This window comes from Ursus americanus, chromosome 17 (assembly GCF_024610735.1).
Source record: "Ursus americanus isolate L20-20 chromosome 17, mUrsAme1.1.p, whole genome shotgun sequence".
Lineage (NCBI taxonomy): Eukaryota > Metazoa > Chordata > Mammalia > Carnivora > Ursidae > Ursus > Ursus americanus.
The window spans coordinates 14,310,236-14,334,945 of NC_142143.1; the positions used below are offsets into that span (position 1 = coordinate 14,310,236).

General features: G+C 47.0%; 1 protein-coding gene across 2 annotated transcripts in view; it reads left to right on the forward strand.

Moving 5' to 3' along the window:
• Positions 1-24,710, forward strand: part of SYN3 (synapsin III) — a 451,755-nt gene that overhangs the window by 359,274 nt on the left and 67,771 nt on the right. For both annotated transcript variants that reach the window (XM_087868774.1, XM_087868775.1), the window contains exon 7: positions 14,677-14,739. In XM_087868774.1, coding sequence (XP_087724900.1) covers positions 14,677-14,739 — 63 coding nt within the window. The remainder of the gene's footprint in view (positions 1-14,676; positions 14,740-24,710) is intronic.

Here is a 24,710-nt window from a genome sequence, read left to right on the forward strand (position 1 = left end):
TTGGAAGCTCTTGTGCTGAGAGGAAATTGCTTTTTCCGAAGGGGAGATCCGAACCCTCCTTACCCACCTCCAGCACCGGTGTTCTGCAAATTCACATCAGCTCAGACCAACCCACAGACATTTTTTCGAGGGGCTACGATGTGTCAGGTGCTGTCAGGTGCTTCCTCCAAGATTTCGCGATCAGAGATGGCCCCGTGCTGTACATTCACCCATTCATTCAACAGTTGGCTATTTCCAGGCATCGGGCCAGCTCTGGGGATGAGGAGGGAGGAAGATGGGCATGGTCGGGCCACACCTAGTCTAGCCAGAGAGACAGTAAGTAATTCTTATTGACATATTGCAATAAGGAATTACTTGTTGTGACAAGGAGCCATCATAGAGCCTGATGCTGGGAAAACGAAGATGAAGGAGATATTGCTCACATCTCTCCCTCTTTTCTGTCCCGTGCCCACTGACTTAGCTTGGGTCCTCCCTGGTGGCCCGGCCTAGGGATAATGTGGACTAGAAGCAGACCTGCTGTCTGTAGGCCTTGGCCTAGGTCTTCCACCTGCCCCCATCGCTTCTCCCCAAACACTCTCATACCCCTTCCATCTTCCAGAGGCCAGCTTTCCCAAATGCGAATCTAATGGTGTCAGTCTCCTGCTACAGATTTCTCCTGGGCTCCCTGTCATTTGCAGGATTAAGTCCAAACCTCTCAGAATAGTTTACAAGGCTTTTCACAATTTGGCTCCAATCTACTTTTCAGCCCGTGTCCCCCCTTCCTCTTCATTCATCCTCTCTCGCAACGAAGGACATCCTAGGACCCTCCAAAGCCACTCAGAGTAAGGGTAGCCTCTCTAAAACATGTTTTATTGTGGAAATGTTCAAAGTAGAGAAAGATGATGAACATCCATGCCCCATCACTTCAGTGCACGCCTACTCTTGTCACCTTGACACCCCCAACCCACATCGGATTATTTTAAAGCAAATCTAATCCTTTCATCTGAAAATACTTCGGTGTGTGTTTCTGAAAGACAAAGACAGTCCTTCAGTTTTTTGAGACCTAGGTTTATTTTTTTGAAATTCTAGAGCAGGGTAACCAAATTTGTGGTACAGTGTTAATTTGTACATCTGACAAACCATTGTTTTTAACACACACACACACACACACACACACACACACACACAGAGCAATGACTGTGTCTACATCCTCATATGGAAAAAACATTAAAGAGCCCAAATTTGAGGGCCTTCTTAAATGCGAAGCCCTGGCCAGCCCTGCTCTCCCAGGATCACCCTCCATTGACCTTCTACCCCTGTGGTTGCCCTGATGTTTCCTGAGTCCTCCAAGAATTTTTTACACCCTTATGCCTTTTTCCTTATGGACAGACACTCTGTCTGGAAAGCCCTTTTCTCCACTTGGCAAACTCCTATTTAACTGGCAAAGCCCAGTGCAAATGTCCCCACATCCGTGAGACTTCTTCCAACAATCCCTCTCCCTCACAGATGACACTCGCTCTTCTTTGCTTCTACAGGATTTTCTTCATAATTTTCTTGAATGTTTACATTGTTGAGTTGAAGTCATTCATTTATAGATCTTATAATAGCCTTTGAGCCCCCTGAGGGTAGGGCCTGCGTCTTCTCTGTGAGGGGCAGAGTGGTCCCAAATCATGGACTCTGGCCTCCACCAACCTGGGGAAGATGTTTAATTCAGTCTTGGATTTGTCACTTACAAATTAGGGATCACAGCAGCACTCGGACAGGACTCTCAGGAGGATGAAATAAGAGGGGTCCATTCAGCTGCTGTGGAGCCTGCCTCGTGTAGACACTGAATAATTGTTGGCCTCTATCACCGGTGGCCAGCATGACTCCTTCCTTAAAGGGAGCCCTAATCCAGAGACATGTCTCGCCCTTCGGCATAAGGCCCCAGTGTCTGCTCAGGACCTGATAGTTTTACCCTCTGGGAGAGATGGTGGACATTTTCCCACTCATCCTGAGCTGCAAACCCTGCAGGGAAGGGCTTCGTAACAGCTCTCTGCAGTGCTGCCCTGGGCTCCGCTCGCCCCTCGTGTTCTGTCTCTCCACGCCGGAAAGCCAGTCCTGGGAACCCTGCCCCTTTCTCTCAGGGTCCCCTCCATAGACACAGGGCAGTGTTGCTCCCCCTGCACCTCCCCTCTTCTCCGGCTCGCCCAGAACCCGTGTCATCCATCACTCCCTGGAAACATCAGGTCCCAGGAACGGCCGTCTTGCAGACAGTTGTGACCCTGGGTAGGTCTCACAGCTTTTCCGTCAGCTGCATCCACTTGCACACCTTCAACAGAGAAGCTTACAGAGACTCTAGGCCCCATTGCACTCCCCTGACCATTGTTGAGATGCTGTCCCCGTCCTGCCTGGGCACCCACCCCTTCTCCCAGGGGTGCCAGGGGTGCCTTCTCTGGCCAACCAGATAGACATGGAAGGGAGGGTGAGAACAAGCCCCAGACCGGCCCTCCTCTCTCCACATCTCCGCTCCTGCAGGCAAGTGGAGGTGGAGAGTCTGCCTGCTATCTTCTCTGAATGCTGGGGTGACGTTATCTGGGTTTAACACTGCCTCATGGCCAGCTTTTGAGACCAAGATCCTTCCTTTATCCGAGTGAGCGTTCCCCTACATCACACTCCCCAAACTGAGAGCAGCGTTTCCACCTGGTAGCTGTTCTCACTTCCTCTAGAACAGGCAGAGCCGGGATGGAACCGTGGCCTTGATCGCTGCGGCTGTGACTGTTGTCTGCCGTCTCCTGCCTCTCACCCTTCCCTGTCCGTCTGCACGTTTCCGAGGGTTTGTTCGGCCCCAGTGGAAAATGCGCATCAGCACTGAGCAGAGCATCTGTCTCAGGCAGGCTCCAATAAAAGTTAGGCACAGTTGTAAAGCTTCCCACCATTCTTCCTCAGGGAGCAGTATTTTTTTTTTCAACATTTGTCTGAAACTTGCAGAATAAAAGCCTCCTTGGAGGCAAGGGGCTGCTTCCATGGGGCAGGAACAGCATGTGTTCCATAAAAGAAATTTAAAAAGTGGAGAAGGGAGGGGCTGGGGAAGAAATACTTCTGAATTGGCAAGGGGACCTCACCCCAGAGTTTAAGGCTTGGTTTCGCAGTTTCATTTTGTATCCTTGGGCAATTACCTTCCTACATCTCAGCTTCCTTATTGATAAAGCAAAGGCAATGCCTTCCCTCTCTTACATCTTATTCATAACCAGAGAGGCAGGGCTCCTGGGTGGCTCAGTCAGTTAAGTGTCTGCCTTAGGCTCAGGTCATGATCCCAGGGTCCTGGAGTCAAGCCCCATATCGGGCTCCCTGCCAAGCAGGGAGCCTGTTTCTCCCTCTATATCTGCCTGCTGCTCCCCCTGCTTGTGCTCTCTCAAATTAATAAATAAAATCTTAAAAAATAATAATAATAACCACAAAGGCAAAGCAAAGCAGGGACTGGAGGGTGTTAGCTGAAGGTGTGACCCTGAACAGGATCTCTGCCTCTCTGACCTGTTTCCTCATATTGTGAAGGAGCTCTGTTGTGCTGATTGGTCCCTTCTCACATCTGACCCCCCTCGGGTAGGATAAGGCTCACCTTACTGTCAGATGAGGCAGGAGACACTGATACAGCGCAATGAGGAAGACTGGGCATTTTGGTAGCTGGGGTGACCCTCAAGGGCTATCAGATCCCTCCACGGTGTCCAAACAGAACTCCTGACTCTAGGCCAGGAAAGAGCTAGAATGACCCTCACCCATCTCTCTCTTCGGGCTCAGATTCTTCACCTCAGGACAGCCTTCCCGGTTGCCAACACACATCCATCGACTGCAGATCTTTGGCCACACGGGTGACCCAATAAACCCTTGCCAGCCTTTAACATGGAAGCCCAGAGTCCTCTTGGCAGGTGTCACCTTGGAGAGCCTAGAGCGGTGAGACAGGTTGGCTTAGCAGCAGTTGGAGAACAGCAAAGGGTTAACGGTAATACTGACAGCGAGCGTGGGTCTAGCCCTCGCCACATGCACAGCTGAGTGCTGTCTGTGTATTAACTCATTTTAAACCCGGAGGCAACCTATGTGGAACATAGTTTTTTTAACCCTATATATCAGTGCAGAGATTGAGGCACAGAAAAGTGAAGTAACTTGCCCAAGGACACACAGCTCGGCAGTGGTAGAGCCCAGTGCTCAGCCCAGGCAAGCTACACTCAAGCACTCACTATGCTTTGCAGCCTCCTCCATAGATGGAAGGAAGCGGGAAGAGGAAGCTAACGGAAGGGTGGGTGCCCTGGTGGGGCCCGAATAAGGACAGAGGTACCAAGAGAATACTGGGCGCCTGGAATGACAGGAGGTTCCATGTGGGGGAGAGGGCATCTCTAAAAGCACGGTCAGTACATGCTGATAATGATGATGGTGGTGATAATGATAGCACCTCATATTTATACACCTCTCAGCACTCTGTTTTTATAGTTCATTCGGTGACTTCCATCAACAAATACTGGACACCTGCTGTGTGTTGGGCGAACAATGAACAAAATGAATAGTGGCCTTGCCCTCATGGAATTCAACAAATAAACATGAAAATAAACATATAGGGGCAATCACAATTTTAGCGTTCTTGGTAGGATTATAAAATCCACACCTCAAAGCCTCCTCTCTGAATGGCTTCAGAGTTAGCCATGAGCATTTGGAAAATTAAGGTGATTTTCAGAAGGGAAGGGATAATGGTCTTGTAAGGGGAAGGGAGAACCAGAGATAATTTTCTCTCTTTTATTCTGGTCATGGATACCCCATACCAACATTTCTTGAAACTTCCTTCTTTGGCTCCTAAACATCCTTCTTTCTTAGCCCTTCTCTTTATCAACTTGTTTATGGGATGACAAAGTCTCTAAGAATGTGGCTAGAAGCTGAGGTCTTGCTCGCTCCGATATTTGGACTAGTGATCTGGCTCAGGCCCTCTGCTTGCAAGGGCTGAAGAAACAGTGCAGAGTAGAGCAGACAAGGTTTGATACACATGAGATGCAGATACCTGCAAGCCAGTGTTGGTTTACCGGTAAAAAATCCTCTTCCCTCCCAAATATTATACATTTGTGAGATGCCCCCCTGGCTATTATAATTCTTTCTGATCCAAAAATATTATCCTTGTTCACTGAAACTTGCTAAGACATTCGTTCGCCTCTGTGGTTTGCAGTCACTGGAAATACACATCCAGGCCATTCCAAGATGTATTTAAAAATCAGTCACCATCCACACAATGGAATATTATTTGGCAATAAAAAGGAATGAAGTGCTGACACCTGCTACAGCATAGACGAACCTGGAAAACATTATGCTTGGTGAAAGAAGCCAGTCGCAAAAGGTCACGTGCTGAATGATTCCATTTATATGACATTTCCAGAATATGCAGTTGACAGAGACAGAAAGTAGAGCATTGGCTGCCAGGGTCTGGAGGGAGGGGTGACTGGGGAGTGACTGCAAATGGGCATGGGGTTTCTTTCTGAGTGATGAGAATGTTCTGGAATTAGATCATAGTGATAATATTTGCACAGTTTTGTGAATATCCTACACTGAATTATATACTATAAAAAGGCGAATTTCATGGTATAGAAATTGTACCTCAATAAAGCTGTTATTAAAAAAAAAAGTCAGGGCGCCTAGATGGCTCAATTGGTTAAGCGTCTGTCTTCGGCTCAGGTCATGATCTCAGGGTCCTGGGATTGAGCCCCATATCAGGGTCCCTGCTCAGTGGGGGGTATGCTTCTCCCTCTCCCCAACCCCCCTGCTTGTACGCTTGAGCTCTCTCCCTCTCTGAAGTAAATAAATAAAGTCTTTTTCTAAAAAAAAAAAAAAAAAAAGTCAGGCACTATCACTGCAGCTATGATGGGTCAGATCTCACTGTATTAAATGAAAGGTTATGCAAGATTTACAGGATAAAAACCAGGCAGCTTGCCATCCTCAAAGGTTGGTACATTTCTGTACAAGAAAATAAGTACATAGTGTCATTCTGTATGTAAGAAAGATCAGATCAATCCATTAATCAACTTAATGATAATTTTTGAGGAATTTCAAAGCACATTTTTACATTAGTACCGAAATGAAAATGTCAAAAGAAATGTTCATAAGGTGGTAATGAGGGGTGCTTTTCTAGGAAGTGAAAATGCTGGTTCAAATGATCCCCAGAGAATTCCAGCCTGGGGTCCAGCTGTAGGTAGCAAGTACTTGACACACGAACTCAAATCTTCACAATCACTTGAATTGCTGCTGTGCCTTTTCCCATTTACAGAAAAAGGAGCCAAGACCCGAGAGGCTAGACTTGCCCCCGGGTGCACCTGTAGGAAGCAACACCAACAGTATTTAAATCTCCAGTCTGCCTGGCTTCAAAGCCTGCATTTGCTCTTCTTCCCCATGCTGTGGCATTCCCCCCATACAGCCTCCCCCCGCCCAGAGAAGATGGTCTGTCCCTTAACTCCTAGCCCCAAGTAAGCAGTGCTCACTCTGGCCACCACCACCGGGTGTACCTTTAACCTTTAACCAAAACTTCAGATTTATCTTTAATCTTAAGACATTACACTGGAACATAACCTACACCAAGGCAGTGTGGTTATTCTTTAGCTATCTTCTGAAGTCACTAAGCAGAGGAACGATGTTAGAGCTCATCGGACTGATAACAGGGGTTTTCCCCCTGGGAAATGGAACTGAACAGCCCGCGAGTAGCAGAAATTTACATGGAAAACCCAGGCTGTTGGAAATGCCATGGCGGCACGTCTCTCCGGGATTCAGAGAGCTGGTAGACGCTTCGAGTCATTCAGATGATCCCAGAGCTGCAGTTTCACAGAAGATGCTGTCTGAACCGTGAGCAGCACCCAGGAGAATCCTCATGGGAGACAGTCTGGCAGCCCGAGCCTGTTCTGTGCCATAAACCCCACGGTGAGAGCAAGGAAAGCATATCTGTGGACAAATATTGCCATCCTATCGCTTTGTTTATTTTTGACTATTCCGTTTCTCAGGGAAACAGGAAATGTAAGAGAAAGGAATGTTTGTATTTTGGTAGGGCAGGTTTAGTTTAATTTTTCTAAATATGCCACCAGTATTTTTCCAAGACACACTAAATGTAGGAGGAGGTGATGCAGAGGGTTCAGAGGTGGGATTCCAAGGGCAGAGAGCGTTAAGCTGGCTGGTGAAACCACGGACCTCACTCAGCAAACATTTCCTGGGCCCCTCCCTGGGTCTAGGGTAGTTTCGAGAATGAAGAAGGCAGGCGAGGTCTCTATCTTGGGCACCTGGGTGGGTGGAGGGCCGGTGACTGAGGTTAGGATACTGGAGGAGGAGAGAGCATTTTGGAAGGGAGGTTCATGAGGTTGCTTGGAAATGTTGAGTGGAGGTGCCTATGAGACTACCTCGGGTCTGGGTTCTGGAGGCAGATTTATAATTCAGGAGAGGCCCCAAGAATTCAATGATAAGCAACAACAGACACAGATCCACAGCTCCTTATGGAGCTTACAGTCCAGTGAGGGAGTTAGACGTATGTCCAGCAATCACACAGATAAATTAAAAATGGCAGAAGTGCTAGGAAGGAGACAGAGGTGAGCAGGCCATGACCTAAGCCAGGAGGTGAGAGCCAGCTTTTTGAGGAAGCAACATTACAGCTGAGATCTGAAGCATATCTAGGAGGAGCAGGGACAGTGCTCCAGGCAATGAGAATAGCACGTGCAAAGGCCCTGTGGCTGGAGGGAGCAAAGCTAATATCAGGGCCAGAAAGAAATGCAGTAAGGCTGGGACAGAGAAGCTGATGGGGGAACATGGGTGAGATGGGGGTGGGAAAGAAAGCAGGGACCAGGTCACACAGAGCCCTGTAAGCTGTTGTCTCAACTTGTTTTGGTCGTCTAGATGGGAATTTATGGGTTTGTCACAACAGTATAGAATTGGAAAGGACTGTCAAAGGTCATTTTATCCATTCTCCTCCCTCCAGACGGGAGTGTCTTTGTGTGAAGTGCTTTCCAAGGAGATTCTGTCAGACACTGCATAACGACGTTAAGGTTTATCAAGCAGCTGTTGGGGTATTTCTATTCTCTCTTCTGAATGAGTCTCTTTGAAATGCCCAAAACAAACCCCGTTTCTGGACTGCCCCCTTTCTGTCAAAGGCTTCATCATGCTCCCTGTTCACAACCCGGGCATCAGGCTTCCTTCCCCTCTTTTCTCCCCTTCCTGTATCTGAGGACTGAATGAGTCCTGTTGATCAGCCTTTAATGTCCCCCCTACCTGAGGCCCCAAGATCCCAGATGTGAAGGGAATGGGAACTAGTGTGGATTGCCGTCCTACTACGTGCCACGTTGGACATCTCCTAACTCAATTTAAGCCTCTTCACTGGCAGTGAGCATTTAGTGACTCACATCTACTATAATGTTGATTCTTCAAGAATCTCCTGTTTGACAAATGAAGAAACTGAGTCACAGAGTGGTCAGTGACTTACCCAAGGGCTCATAACCATAGGTGTTGGAGCTAGGTGTGAACTCTGGGGGGGGTCCCTCTGGCTCCAAAGTTCATGCTATTCCTGCCATGCCCTGAACTGCTTGGTTATTACAGTAGCCAGCCTTGTCCTAATGAGTCTGCTGGCCTCCACCCACCTACCCAATCAAATCAAATGAGTGGACACCATTTCTATGAACAGGGGAAGCACTTGATGGTGCATAGAATGGTTATCCAGAAGCAGCACCGTGTGGAAGCAGGGCAGTGGACTCTGGCCAAATCCTAGCTCCCCCACTTTCTTACTGAGTGATTCTAGGCAAGAAACTTCCCTTCTGTTGGCCCTCATTTCCTTGTTTGTAAAATGGGGGTAAAAATAGAAGCTATCTCATAGTAGTGTCAAGGGATTTAAATGAGGTGGTATATGTAAAGGGCTTAGCACCATGCCAGCTACAGTCTAAGAAACGGGAACTGTTGTTACCACAGCTTCCAGAAGAATCTTCCTAAACCTGGTTTATATATATCTACCCTCTGCACACAAACCCTCAAGGGCTGCCCAGTGCCTGCAGAATGCATCCCGAACTTCTACCTCTGGTGCAAGTATCCCCCAAGCTTTGCCACTTCCCATATTTCCACCCTAGTTCACACTGCTCCCCCAGCAAACATCTGCTCAAACGAACTGTATCAAAAGGTTGTCCCTAAATTCTTTCTGATTCTGCCTGTTAGCACATGACATCTCTTCCTGCCAGGGGAGGTTTCTCTAATACCCATCCGACAATATACTGCATACACAGCGTCTACTATATCCAGTCCTTGTGTGGAGCCTGGAGATACAGTGGTAAACAAACCCTAAGAGACTCTTAACTCTACGAAACAAACTGAGGGTTGCTGAAGGGGAGGTGGGTGGGGGGATGGGGTAACTGGGTGACGGGCATTTAGGCCACGTGATGTGATAAGAACAAGGTGTTATATGTAACTGATGAATCACAAAATTCTACCTCTGAAACTAATAATAAATAAACAAACAAACAAGCTAATCACCTTGTTTTGTGAGAGACCTGCGGGGGAGTGGAGAGATGGACACAAAGGAAATGAGCATATAATTACAGTTGGTGCCTAGCGCTATGAAGGGAAAGTTCAGAGTGTGATAGCAAAGACTATAGGAAGCACTGACTTTAGACCAGTGGCCAGGGGAACACTCTGGGGACAGAGCATTTCAACTGAGACGCCAAGTATGGAAAGGGCCTTGTCTCAATCTTATGTGTGCCCTGCCCAGCACAAAGCACAGTGCCAGCCACATGGGTCTCACTCAACTAGTGCCCACTGAATTGATTTGATTTAATATTATATTATTGATCATTAGGCAGAATCTTTCAGAGAAAGAGATCAGCATGTGGAAAGGCCCTGTGGCCGGAGGGAGTGTGGCCCATTCAGTAAAGAACTGAAAGTCCTGTGGGTTGGTACATAACTGGTAGGCAGAGTTTGGGGTGGGTAGGAGGGAGCTACAGAAGACGAAAAAGAAGAAGGAAGCAAGAGCTAGATGAGGCAGAGGCTCACAGGCATGGAAAGGAGCCCCAGGGAAATCTTCCCAGACTTCTTTCGTCTTTGATTTCTTTCCTCTTCCAGACTCTTCCTGGCCTTGTTTTCTCCATACTTAGCCAGGACCAGGCACTGAAGGCGTTGAAATCTCCGGAGACTCATGAATGCAGAGGGAATTGCCTCCTTCTTGGGGAAGCTGCACTGGCCCCTCCGAGCCCAGTTCTCCAATTCTATGGCTTAGAGAGGAGGTTGCTACAGTGCTGATCTGGGCTTCTCCTGCTGCTCTGACTCCAACCCCCCCCCCCAAAAGAACAGCCAGCATGAGCACTGAGCCACCCCCACTTATTTCGGCTTCTTCGGAGACTTTTGAATAGGGCCCTTATCAGGGTGGGGATCTCTGGTTTCAAAAATTGATCTGTCCCCTCTAACAGGATGTCAGGCCTCTCACGCTATTGGGCAGTGCTGAACTCTTGAGCCCCCCAGGGCATGTAAGCAGGGACGAGGAGCCTGCCAGAGGCTGGTGAGGCCTCCCATCCCCAAGGGGACTAAATAAAGCTGTTGTTGGGAAGAGAAGAGAGAAAATAGCCGACAAGATGTTTTTTGTCCTTTGAGCCCTGTCTGTGTTAGGGGAGGGGCTGGCATGTTGCAAATAAGTGGAAATGGGAATGGCCTCTGGAACCTATTTGAACAGCCCAGGAAGGGAAAGAGCTTGAAAGGGAAGAGAAGCTCCACCATTCCTCACCCGTCTGACCTAAGGCGAATGGCTTGCCTCTGGTCTCTTATCTGTCTCATGGGGAGGGGAAGATGCTACCATATGTAAAGTGCCTAGTACCATCCCTGGCTGTTACGAGACATTCCACCAAAAAGAACACCTCTATATTATCTCACAGATCTGTAGATCTGGCATGTCAATGTCAAGGTGCTCTGCTTAGGGTCTCATAAAGCTGAAATTAAAGTAGCAGCATGCTGCATGTTCCTCAGGAGCTCAAGATTCCCTTCCAAACTCATGACTGTTAGGGCAGAATTCAGTTCTTTGCAGTGAGGTACACCTTGGGTCCCCATTTCCTTGTCAGCTATCAGCCAGGGGCCACCTTCGCCTCTGGGAGGCTACCCACATTCCTTCTCAAGTAACCACCCCCATCTCAAACAAGAATAGTGTGCTGAGTCTCTCTCCAGCTTTGACTCTCTCCGCTTCCCTCTTCTGCCACCAGCCTGAGATGGTTCTCTGCTCGTAAGGGCTCATGTGATTTGATTAGATCCTCCCAGATATCTCCATATTTTAGGGTCACATGTGCCATATAATATAAAACAATCCTTGCATGACTTTGTATGATAATCTTGTCACATTTGCAGCCTCCAGAGAATAAGTGGGACACCTTGGGGAGCATTCCTAGAAATTCTACCTACCATCACATGGCAACATGGGGACTAGGCAAGATAATTGCTAAGTTCCTCGAGATTCCCTTTGTTGGACTGCATTTCACACCCTGCCATACTAGCACATACTGCCAAGCAGCACCCTCTGCTCTCCTTCCTCCTTCATCCAGCCTTCCTTCACATCTGTCCTCACCCCCATGAAACCAGTGTTAGCTCCTTCCTCCCCTCAGTCCTACTTTACACTTTGAGTTTGACTCTCCCCTGGGTGCTAAGCAGTTTGACATTCCTTAGTTCATTTCTTTCTCCCCCAACCATAAAATAAGTTAGGCAGTATCATTCCCATTTTGCGGATCCAAGAACTCAGTTTTGAAGAGGTTAAATATCTAGCTCCAGATGAAAGAGTAAGTTTAACTCCACCATCCACGTTCTTTCCAGTACCTGTCAGCATGTGGGGAGGTAATGAGGCCAGGAGAAGTGGAGGGGAAGACAGAGCACACCCATTCCCCCTCCCCTCGTGCTCCAGCTTAAAATGAGATGGAGATAAAGCCCCAGTAGTGACCCGGGCAGGTTTTGGACTGCTGGAGGTGTCCAGGGTCTGTGACTAGATGGCCAGGTGTGATGACTCTGCTGGGGGAACAAAAGCCACTTGGTGAAAATGCACCCATTCATTCCACTTCACATCCCTTGGGTTGGTAAAATTTAAGTCTTTCAACCTCACGTGTCAGGAGCTCTTTCTCTGCCTGTGAGAGTGAAAGTCGGTACAACCATTTTGGGGGCAAATCTAGCAATATCTGGCAAAACTGAGAAGAGCATTGCCTGGCCCCAGCAATTCTGCTCCTGTGCATGTGCCCTGGAGAAACTCCCTGCAGGTGCAGGGGGGATGCTCTAGAATTGTTTACCATTGGAAAAATAGAAATCTCCTAACTGTGCATCAGCAGGAAGTGGACAAATGGTAATATGTTCATATAATAGAATACTGTGCAGCCGTAAAAATGAACCCAAGCTGTACAGAGGAGCCCGCATGAATCTCACAAACGTAATGTGCTTAAAGATATCGTCAAGAATAGATTCTTTTGATACCACTGACAAAGTTTAAAAATGTGGAATGTATATTGTTTGAGAACCATATGTAATAGTTAAAATATGAATAAATGTGAGGTAATAAGTACAATTCATATCATGATGATTACCTCTGGGTGGGAGGGAAGGGAGTGCTGTGAGACAGTCTATCAGGGACTTTGTCTATGTGGGCAGTGGTTTATTTCTCAAGTGGGGTGATATCCATGAGAGCACTCTTTAAGTCTTTTTTCATATGTGCAATATTTTGTAACAACTATTAAATGGACAAGTAATCACCACCAGGAAGATGCTCACCACAGAACAGTAAGTGGAAAGAGCAGGAAGCAGAAGTTGATATTCAGTGTACTCCCAATGTAGAACAAATGAAAAGAAGAAGAATACCAGCAGATAATACAGCAAAACTGTTGAAAGTCTGAGGGTGATCTTTATTGTCTTCTGTGTAATAACAACATAGCACTTTATTACATTTTCCAAGCTTTTTATGTAGTAAGTACATACTGCTTTTGAAATCAAAATCAAATATTGCCCTTTTTTAAAAAGATGCATTTGTTCTCTCTAGGCACCAAGCTGTGGTAAATTTTAGCCCTGGGGCACCTGGGTGGCTCAGTCAGTTGAGCATCTGACTCTGGGTTTCGGCTCCAGTCATGACCTCATGGGTCATGGGATTGAGGCCCACGTCAGGTTCTATGCTCAGCCGGGCATCTGCTTGAAGATTCTCTCCCTCTGCCCCTACCCCCACATGTGCACTCATTTTCTCTCTGTCTCTCTCTCTCAGATAAATAAATAAATCTTTAAAAAAAGATTTAGCCTGAATAAGGGAAAATTTTTTTATTCCGCATGTACTGCAGAAAGCCCTGAGCTAGATCTTAGGGGAAACCTTTCACATCAGGTTTAGAGTCTGACCGGCCCACATTCAAGTCCCAATTCCACCCCTTCCCAGCACCTGCCTTGAGTTTCAGTGTTCCTATCTGTGAAATGGTGATTAAAAACCCTCCCTGCTTGCTTCATGGAGCCACTGCGTGGGTACAATGAGATGAGGCCCATCGAATGGCTCCGTGACCCCCAGCAGACCCTTCCAAAGCATCTACAGCAATGCCTCCCTGTCAGACTAGACTCTGGGCACCAAGAGAGAAGAGCCCGGCTCTTCCTCCCAAGGCAGCCAGACAGTCAGGACAGACAGCACTGTCAGGAGACAATCCAGGACCGAGTGACAAGGACCAGGATAGACAGCACAGAGAATAGGACATGATTACCCCTGGCTGGGCTGATCCAAGTAGGGGGACTGATGTTATTACTAAATAGCTAGAAGGGTTAACATTTACCCTCAAGCACCTCCAAACAGACTTGCAGCAAACACATCTCAGACAACATATGAACAGAATGAAGGAGGAAGTGGATAGCCTAGGCTTGAACCTGGTGCCCTCACTTCTAGCTGAGTGACCATGGACATGGGTGAGCACCTGATCTTTTGAGCCCCCTCTCCTCCTCTGTCATAAGGAGAAGCATGCATGCCTCCTAGATGTTGCTGAGAAGACTGGTTGAATGAAGCACAGACTCCATTATCAAGCACGTTCTCTGGGTCACGCAGTGTTCTTGGAGCTGAGGATGCCATAGGGAACCAACAAGACAAGTAGCATGGCTCTTGAAGGGAGATGATACAGGGCAGTCGCTCAGAACAGTGCCCAACACGGTGCGGCCAATAAATGTTTGTGCCCTTGGTGGACATGACCACCATTATTAAAAAACCTCATAGGGTGGCCTGGAGAGGACTTGGGGGAGGCGATAACGTAAGGCAGAACAATGATGGGAGTCACGAAGCTGTCGTTCATTGGGTCCTTAGAACATAAAGACTTCCTGTGTAATAATTTCTTTGATCCTCACAGCAATCCTATGGGATGGCTAGATGAGCAAACTCAGCCACAGATCCATGTAGAGCTTGCCTGAGGTTGCACAAGCAGTAAAGCCGGGATCGGAAACCAGCCTCTTTGTTCCTCCCTGCTGGCTCTCGGTGGGTGCCCCAGGCAGGCTGCTTTTAAGAGCTCAAGGGCTTCCTTTGGAGGCCCAAAACGCTGGCATTTTGGGTGTTCGAGCTGCATCAGGATGACCATCTGGCAAAGCGTTCTTGTGGGAATTCTGGGTAATACCAGATGACTGAATCTTTCTACAGAACACGTGGTGCCCAAGGTCGCTCTCCGTGGCACTGCTCTGGGATGCTAACGAGTGGTTTCCTCTCGTCTCTTACAGCTCACAGCACCACACTTCCCCGTGGTCGTCAAGCTGGGACACGCCCACGCCGGGATGGGAAAGGTATGAGAAGCAGCTCTTACACTCGCGTTCATACCCACACAGCCTCCCCCAGACTACCTGTTCCCTTCTCTTCTCTGTCCTCCGCCAGCCCCACCTTGGCTCAGCCACCCAGAACAGTGTCAGGGGAGGACAGGGTGCATTGTTAGAGGAGCCCAGGATGCATGATGCACCCTGTCCTCCCCACCCCCTCTTCTTCTAAGCGCCCATAGCATGGAGCGTCTCTCCAGCTCGGTCTGCACCCACTGAACCCTGCCTGGAGTTGCTAGCTAATTGTTTCCTGTGATTGTGGATTCAGAGCAATGAATGTAAAGCATTTTATAGACGGTGATTCTTTTGTTCCCATCATCATTTCCACGGCTGCTCTCTAAGTTCTTGTCTTACTCATCTTCCCGCCACCTGTAGGACCAGTACCTAGAAGGACACACATACATATGGCTCCGGGGAGGAAGCCCCTGGAGTCAGTTAGCTTCTGCAAGAGTAAATCATACATTTTACACTGTCACAGCTGACATATTTGTCATAATCGGTCAGATCCTTTCCATTGTGGGGGCAGAAATGCAACTCAAATCAGGAAGCAAAAGAGAATCCACTGGTTCAAGCCACCAGGAAGTCTGGGAGAGTTCTTGATAGGTCTGGGCAGAGCTGGATCCAGGAGCCCAAGCAACGCCATCAGAACTCAGTCTTCTCTATTTCTTGACGCTGTTTATCTCTGCTTGGTGTTTTCTTCAGATAGTCAAGATGGCTGTGGGTGACCTACCCTGGTCCCCAGGCTCAGTGTTGCAGAGGAAGAAAGACCATGTCTCTTTCCAGCGCCTCTATATAAATCCCATGGGGGGATGCTGATCAGCCTTGCTTGGGTTCCTGTGCCCACCCCCTAACCAGCGCATGTGGCGAAGGACGCAGCCCCAGTGGAACCGGGTGGATGGGGGTGCTCACAGGAAAGGGAGATCGACTCCTGAATAAGAGGGGTGGGAGTGTGGGGAAGGGTGGGGGCCACCACAGGCCACGTCTCAAGCCTCTGGCTGAAATACATAGAAAGCTTGATCTGAGTAGGCCCAGCCCAGCCATAAATAATCCTGCACCTGGCACCTTTATTCTTCCTCACCCTGTTCAGCTTTCTGTGTCATCTGTTCCCACCTAAACTCCATCCCCTTCAGGCAGCAAAGGGTGGAAAGGGCCAGACGGGTCAGGGCATGACCCACAGCTCAGACATTCGTGTGAACTTGAACAAGTTGCCATCTGACCTCTCTTGGCCTTCTCTGTCAAATGGTGATGATTCTAACAACCGTCTTTAAAAGAAATCCTCCCTCTAAAATACTACATCTAACGGAAAGGGCACACTGTGAGGGCAGGGGTCTTGCCTATTTGTCCACGGCCATATCCTTGGGGCCCAGTAGCCCCTCGGCTTGTTGGGTGAGCGGATGGATGAATGACATGTTCCTGTGTCAGTGCCCCGCTGCCCCTTCTGCCGAGCCCCCCTGCTCCTCTGCCCCCGGGCTCCAGCCCCTCCACTCCGATGAGGCTGCCTTTGCCTTAGTCCCGGCAACCCTCTGCTCCTGAGTCAGCAGGCACTTTTCTGTCCAGATGGGCGCTGACCTCCCTGTATCTCTTAAAGCTGCTGGCCATCCCTGCTGCCCGAAACTCTTTCTTCAGTGGCCTTTGACTCATGCACCTCTCCTGGCTCTCCTCTGTCTCTGCCACTCCTTCACAGTCTCCTTCGTGTCGTTTTCTTGCTGCACCGTCTTTAATAAGTGTGTGTGCCAACAGCACAAGCAACCTGAACACTCACCTACGCTCTCAGCTCCTACGGTCACCTGCATGCCAACAGCCCCTGGGTTGCATTTCCCAACCGGAGCCTCAGCTCTTATATCCAACTCCCTCCTCTACACGACCCCCCAACCCCCCCTCCCCGTCTCCCATGGAAACCTCAGACTCCAACCATCCCAGACAGCCTGCTCCCCCACCTCGCCTTCCCCTCCTCCACCTCCTTCTGTGGCCGTCCTCTCTGCAGCAGGAACCGCCAGTCCCTCCATTTTTTCAAAACAGAAATCTGGGAGTCATCTCCCTCCTCCACGTCCAACAGGTCGTCAAGTCTTGTCACTTGCCTTTGTTAACATTGCTCAAAGCTGTCCCTTTCTTTCTGCCCACTGCCACCATCTTGGACAACTGTGGTAAAGCTAAAGAATTCCCAAGAATTAAATTCTGTTTCTCAAGCTTCAGATTATCCCAGACGGGAAATACTTAAAGAGACTGATGCAATCAATGCTCGGGGGAGGGGGTGCTCTGAGAAACTCAGGCCCAAAGGGGACTCCCAAAGCATGGAAAGGAGGACACATATCCAAGGATAAAAAGTGTCACTGGCTGGAATAACTAGGGTTTGCAGAAATGCTGACATCAAGGGAAAAGGGCTCTTCTCCTTCAGTTTGGGATGAGAAAGCCATCGGGAAAGGCCTGGACATGCCGACTGAGCAGATGATGTCATATTCATGTCTGAGAGGGAGAAAAACAAAATTAGTACCTTCTGTGGTACTTCTACTTCTCTCGGGAGGGAAGATCGTCTTCCTGGAGACCAGCAAAGAGAACATTAGGAGGAAACTGGTGAAAAGGTTGCCAATGGACTCAGTGTTGGTAGAAATCCACCTAGGTCCCCCTGACCCATCATCGATTATATTTTGCTCGTTTGTTCGTATATATTGATTAGTGCCTACTTGGTGCTGAGAATCAGAAGATAAATAGGACCCGGTTTCTGCTGTCAAGGAAATGGAGAGTCAAGCACATAAATAGGTATAATGTGTACCGGGGGTCTGATAGGAGGGTTTGCAGTGAGTACGGCGATTGAAGGAAAGAGCTTAATTCCACCTAGAGGATAGAGGGGTGGAAAGAAGTTCCGTGTCTGGGGTACTGTACATGGTTCGCCGTGCCTGGAGGTAGAAGTTCTAGCAAACAAGAAAAACCCAAAGACAAAAGAGATGGGCTGATACTCTCTTCACAAAGAATAGAGGCTGTCACAAGGCATAGAAATCAAAATATAGTGAGACACTATGCAGCTTGGGGAGCACTTAGGTAGGAGGTAATCATGGGGAGCACCATGGGTTCTTTAGAAATTAGTCCGGCTAGACCAGTGGTTCTTATGGGGGGAGGGGAATTTTGCCTCCACAGGGCAATTTTGGTTGTCACAGCTGGGTTTGGGGTTGGTACTACTGGCATCTGGCATCTACTGAGTGGAGACCAAGGATGCTGCTGAACAGCCCACGATGCCTAAGACAACCCCACAACAAAGAATTATACAGACCCAAATGTCAATAGTGTCTAGGTTGAGAAACCCGGGACAAAACTAATTTCATTTCCTTTGTTGAAAGTTTTACCAGTCCAGAAACCAGAGGAAGCAGTGGTTATTATAGAGTTCAACATGCTTCAAAGTCTGTTCCAAAGAATTATAATTATTCAGATGCTAAAGCCTATGTTGGTCAAATAGGTTTGGAAAATGCTACATTAAAGTAAATTTTTATTTTATTTCTTTAATATCTTTTTTATTTTCTTATTTAAATTCAATTAATTAGCATGTAGTGTATGATTAGTTTCAGAGGTAGATTTCAGTGATTCATCAGTTTTCTGTAACACCCAGTGCTCATTACATCGTGTGTCCTCCTTAATGTCCATCACCCACTTACTCCATCCCCCTCCTGCCCTCCAGCAACCCTCAGTTTGTTTCCTATGATTAAGAGTCTTTTATGGTTTGTCTCCCTCTCTGATTTTGTCTTGTTTTATTTTTCCCTCCCTTCCCCTATGATCCTCTGTTTTGTTTCTTAAATTCCACATAGGAGTGAGATCATATGATAATTGTCTTTCTCTGATTGATTTATTTCATTTAGCATAATACTCTCTGGTTCCATCCATGCCGTTGCAAATGGCAAGATTTCATTTTTTTCTGATGGCTGAGTAGTATTCCATTGTATATATATACCACAGTCTTCTTTATCCATTCATCTATCAATGAATATCTGGGCTCTTTCCATAGTTTGGCTATTGTGGACATTGCTGCTTCGAACTTTGGGGTGCAGGTGCCCCTTAGGATCACTACATTTGGATCTTTGGGTTAAACACCTTGTAGTGCAATTGCTGGGTATCTCTATTTTCAACTTTTTGAGGAACCTACCTACGGTTTTCCAGAGTGGCTGTACCAGCTTGTATTCCCACCAACAGTGTAAGAGGACTCCCCTTTCTAAAGTAAGTTCTTAGTATGGAACTTAAGAGTCATAAATTTGCTTAGATACACTGTTGGGGTAAAAGAACATGAAAGGTGTGCAGAATTCCCCAGACTTACCTGACCACAGAAACCTTAAGCCATTTTTTTATTGTGTCCTTTTATTAATTTGTAAGAACTCTTTCCATATTAAGCACATTAAACCCCTGTCATACTTTGCAACTCTTTTTCTCCATTTGACAGTTACATGTCCATTTTATTATTCTGTTTTTAAGCATTTTTAAAGGTTTTTCTTTAATGTAGTCAAGTATTTCCATCTTTGGGAGGCAGTATATAGTGCCTGAGTGGCTGAGGGTGTTGATTGAATCTAACAAGTAAGTTACGTAGCCTCCCCCACCTCAGTTTCTTCATATGTACAATGCAGATAATCACAGTAGCAACCTCATAAACTGGTTGTGAGGATTAGGAGACGTGATGTACATCAAGCACATAGCTCAATGCCTGGAACACAGTGGGCACTCAATAAATACCAGCTGTCATGAGTATTAACAATGTTCAGGGGCTCTGGGCTGGCTCAGATGATGGAGCACGTGACTCTTGATCTCGGGGTGGTGAGTTCGAGCTCCACAATGGGTGTAGAGATTACCTTTAAAAATTAATTAATTAATTAATTAATTTTAAAAAATAATGTTCAGACATGCTCTGGGGACCTAAAATCCAAAATTGAACTCAGTAAAGGAGATATGACTAAACAGCATCATCTGTCAGAGACTCTATTTCATTTGGCTGTAATTTCAGTATGAGTCAGATGAGTAAGGAGTTGCCAAGCCTCTAATCCATAAATATGCAATAAATAGATGAAATGGGCTCACCCTCCTTAGTCATTAGGGAAATGCAAATTAAAGCCACAATGAGATGCCACTCTATAACCACCAAAAGAGCTAAAATTAAAAAGATTAATAATGCTAAGTGTTGGCAAGGACATGGAAGAATCGGAACACACACACACACACAACTACTGAAAGTATGAATCGATAGAACTGCTTTGGAAGACAGGTTGATATTATCCACTGGGAAGTTACACGGAAGTTCTCTTAGGGATAGCCAGCCTAAATGCATACATGTGCACACCAGTGTTTATAGCAGCTTGTTCATCATTGCCAAAACCCAGGCAAAGCCCATGTATCCATTAATAATAGATTAGATAAATAAAGTACAGTATATTCAGACAAGTGGGAAACTTCCAGCGATGAGAATGAATGAACTACAATTATATATAACAACATGCACGCATCTCATTCGCTTATTTCATTGAGTGAAATAAGCCACATACAAGAGAATGCCTATTTTAATGATTCCATTTCTATAAAACTCAAAAACCAGGGAAACTAAACCGTAGCATGAAATGGGATATGCATTTAGATGATAAAAAGTTTAAGGAAAACAAGAACGTTATTACCGTAAAAGAGTAGAAGTTGCCTTTGTGGAGAACAGAGGAGTGATCATGGGGAAGAGGCAGGAGTGAGCCAAGTTCTAGTTCTTGACTTGGATGGTGTTGATGTGGATGTTTGCTTTGTGATAGCTCGTTGAACAGTTGTTTTTGGACTATGCAATTCTCTGTGTATGTGTTATAGTTCAAAGTAAAATAAGGTTTTAAAAAATGTAATCCACTCTTAGGACATATTAATGGAGATCTGATATCCAGAATACAGTGAGAGGCCTGCGCTGCATTGGTCAGTCCGTGGCCAGAAGATTGTTTTGGGTTCTGGGCTGTACATCCATTCTGGGTGTTTGAGAGAGCCATTGACAAATGAGTATGTCCTAGGGAAGATTAACTGAGCAGAGAAGGGAAGAGGCATCTGCTAGAGACAGCGTCGCCAGCCTCTGCAGAAACGTGGAGAATTGTCACGGGCAGATGGATGGAACAAATTTGAAATAATATCTAACAGGCAAAGCTGGAACCAAAGTTGGGAGGAAATGTACAAATGTCAGTTATGTCAATAGCACAAATTTCTAACAATTGGAGGGGAACATTAATGGAATAGACAGTCCTTTAGGGAAGAAGTTCTCATCAATGCAGAGTTGGAACAAAGATGAATACTTACTGGAAAGTTTCAAGAGAATTTAAGCATTGCATGAGCTCTTAGCCTGAGATGTTTGAAACCCCTGAAATTGGGACAAATCTGTGTGTATGTTTTTGAGGTGCGTGTGTGTTTATGTGCAGATATGGTACGAACTTTCTGGATGGGAAGAGGTACATAGCTTCTTTCAGCTTCTGACAGGGGCCTGTGACCCTTCCATAGGTTAAGACACCCTAGAGACACTCCTACATATCTCCCAATGATGAGAATCTGTGGTTATTTTCAATAGTACAAACAGTCCATTGAAAAGAATGGCACGATATCATGTTACTATCAGAGGATTAGAAGTCAAGTTAAAGGCCAACTGCCAGTATACCGGGGCGGGGGGTTGGGGGTAGGCTGGTAACATTTATGGCATCTGGAATCAGGGCTTTGGGGTTTAGGTCTAGACTGACCATTTCCTGGCTGTGTGTCCTAAGGGATGTTGTTTAATATCTCTGTGCCTCAATTTCCTCATCTCCAATATGGGGACAATATCGCCCTCCTCAGGTTGTAATGAAGATAGAATAAATCACTCGAGCCTTGGGAGGATGCCTGGTAAACACTCAGTGAATGGGAACTTTAAAAACCCACTACAAATGTAAACTGTTATTCTGATTACTTAACTGCTTGTCTCGGCAACATCCCCAGGAGAGGCCAAAATAACAAGTTAACTCCACCCTGGGAGGTGCCTTCTCCTTATTTCATAGATTCACAGACTCTCAGGGCTTGAGTCCTGGCACCTCGTCTAGAAGATAAGAACGTGAGGCCCCAGAGAGGAGCAGCTCTTGCCCAAGGCCACACAGAGAGAGAGCATCCCCAATAACAGAGCAGGAAGGGAAAGAAAGACCTTTGAGATTATCTGACTCCATTCCATACTTTCGAGATAAGAACAGTAATAATAACAGTAATGTAATAACCACAATAATAATAAAAGCTAATGCTTAATAGAGTTTACTCTCTGCGGGCACTGTTCTAAGTGCTTGAAATATATTCACTCATTGAGTTCAATCTTTATAACTACCCTACGAGGTAGGTACAGTTGGTACCCCCACTTTACAGATGAGGAAACTGAGGCACAGGGAGTAGGTGGTGGAGTTGGGGTCCAACCCCAGACAGTCTAGTTCCAGTGCCTGAGCTCACAGAGGTGAAGGACACTGACGTGGTCACAGACTGATAAGATATGGTAACACTTCCCCCTGTGGGCCAGGGTTTGCTGTCCTTCTGAAGCTGGAGTAGTGAGTGACAGGGTTCAGGTGTCCCTGCATCTGGTCTGGAGGGTCGAGGTGGCAGCTCCTCAACTTGACATTTCCAGCAGCCCAGGCGTCTTGCACACCGCACTGGGCCAGGGCTGCTGCTGTCACCAGCTCTGAGCAACCTGAACTCTGGTATCATCTCTTGGACTGACTCATTGAGGGAGATTTTCCCAGCACCGTCCACTTTTTAAGTAGGATTCATGGCCCAAGAACACGGTAGTGGAGGAGGGAGAACGAGGAATGAGCAAATGGACAAATGGAACCCAGGGGAGCAGTTAAGAAACAGAGGGTTCCCTAGCACCTGGGAGACCGCCAGAGAGCTCAGCAGAAGCCAAGTTAGGTGAGAGCAGCGGAGGGGAGACAGCCAGCAAGGTGTTCCAGGGGAGGAACGTTCAAGGTCCCTGCCAGACTGTGAAGGAAGACAGGGAGGGACCCTCACCAACTCCACTGCCCTCCCTCTCAACTCCTCCCTCCCCTCATGTCCTCTCTCACCTACCCTGCCACTCCCTTGAGATGACCACCGGCCTCATGTATTCTCTGCTTCTCTTGAGTAAAATGGACCCTTAGCGGAGGATGTATCAGTCCTTTACAAAACCTTAGTGAAAATTTTAAGCACTGTGCTCTCCTTCTTAGAACCTCTGGCCTGGAGTTGTCCTCTCTACAAGCACAATATAACCATCCATTCTCATTATTTATGGCTTCCGTGTGTACAAATTCAACTACTCACTAAAATTTATTTGTAATCCCCAGATCAATTCTTCTTTTTTTTTTTTTGAAACAGAGAGAGAGACAGCGAGAGAAGGAACACAAGCAGGGGGAGTGTGAGAGGGAGAATCAGGCTTTCTGCTGAGCAGGGAGCCCGATGCAGGGCTTGATCCCAGGACCCTGGGGTCATGATCCGAGCCGAAGGCAGACGCTTAACGGCTGAGCCACTCAGGCACCCCCAAATCAATTCTTATGGCACTTTTGCCCTCATTCACAGACATGTGCAGAGCAGCCAATAATGTGCACGTTCCCAGCTGAGGTCAAGCAAGGCAACGTTCTGCCTTCTTGTTTCAGCTTTCATTCTGTAAACACGTGTCCTCTTCTCCATCCATGTAGAGACACTCACACATTCTTGCACTTGCTCGTGGTGATTTCATTGTTTAAAATGCCCTCCCCTCCACACACAAGTGTCGTGTTGAAGTGCTGTTAGTGCAAGAAGTCCTACATGCAAGAAGGCTGTGATGTTTCCCATGGGGGGAAAATATGTGTTGGGTAAGCTTTGTTCAGGCATGAGTTATAGTGCTGTTGGCTACTAGTTCGATGTTAATGAATTAACAATATATATTCAATAGGATGGCTTGAAACGGAAGCACACATAAAACAAGGTTATGTATTGATCTGTTGATGAGAATGTTTGTGACCAGAGGCTTCCAGAAACCCTGTATTTCCCCTAGGAGCAATGGTTCAGTAGTCACTAAATTGGTTATAGAACCAATTGAAATGTTATAGAACATAACTACCGCAAATAATGAGGTTCAACTCTGTGCACCCGTGTGTGTGTGTGTGTGTGCGTGTGTGGTATTTGTACATATTTGTGTATATCACACACGTGCACGCACACACACATGCACATATATTCTGTAGGGTCCTAAAGATGTCTTTCTTCCTTTGGATGCCAAAATGCCAAGATTCTGAGCACAAACAGAAGGAAACTAAAACAGTCATTTTATGAGTCTATCTACTCTGATGTTTGCCATAGTGAAGGCGCAGTCACCTGGACCACCCACTCATTTTTCTTAAGAGGGCTTCAGGCTTAGATCTCTAGTGGTGGCACTTCCTCTGCCAGTTCCCACATCCTTGCATTGCTCTTAGTTGGCCTGGGTTCAGAAGACCTGGGTCCTCCTTGTCAGTCCCACACCTCCCAGGCCAGCAGTATCTACCTGGGCAAGTCACTTAAACACATGAGTGCTGTGTGTCAAATATGTCAAATAGTCATGATTTTCCTCACCCGATCACTCAGAAAAATAGTGAGTGGAAGTGTTAGAAATAAGTGTGAGATCGGGAGATAAGTAAAGGAGAATATGGGCTTCGAACTTAGACCTCTTTGGATTCTCATCTTGACTCTGCCATTTGCCAGTATTGTGACCTTGAGCAAATTATTCGACTTCTGGGGCGCCTGGGTGGCACAGCGGTTAAGCGTCTGCCTTCGGCTCAGGGCGTGATCCCGGAGTTCTGGGATCGAGCCCCACATCAGGCTCCTCCGCTATGAGCCTGCTTCTTCCTCTCCCACTCCCCCTGCTTGTGTTCCCTCTTTCGCTGGCTGTCTCTATCTCTGTCGAATAAATAAAAAAAAAAAAAATTATTCGACTTCTCTGGGATCACTCAAAGCAGACTAGACGGGAGGAC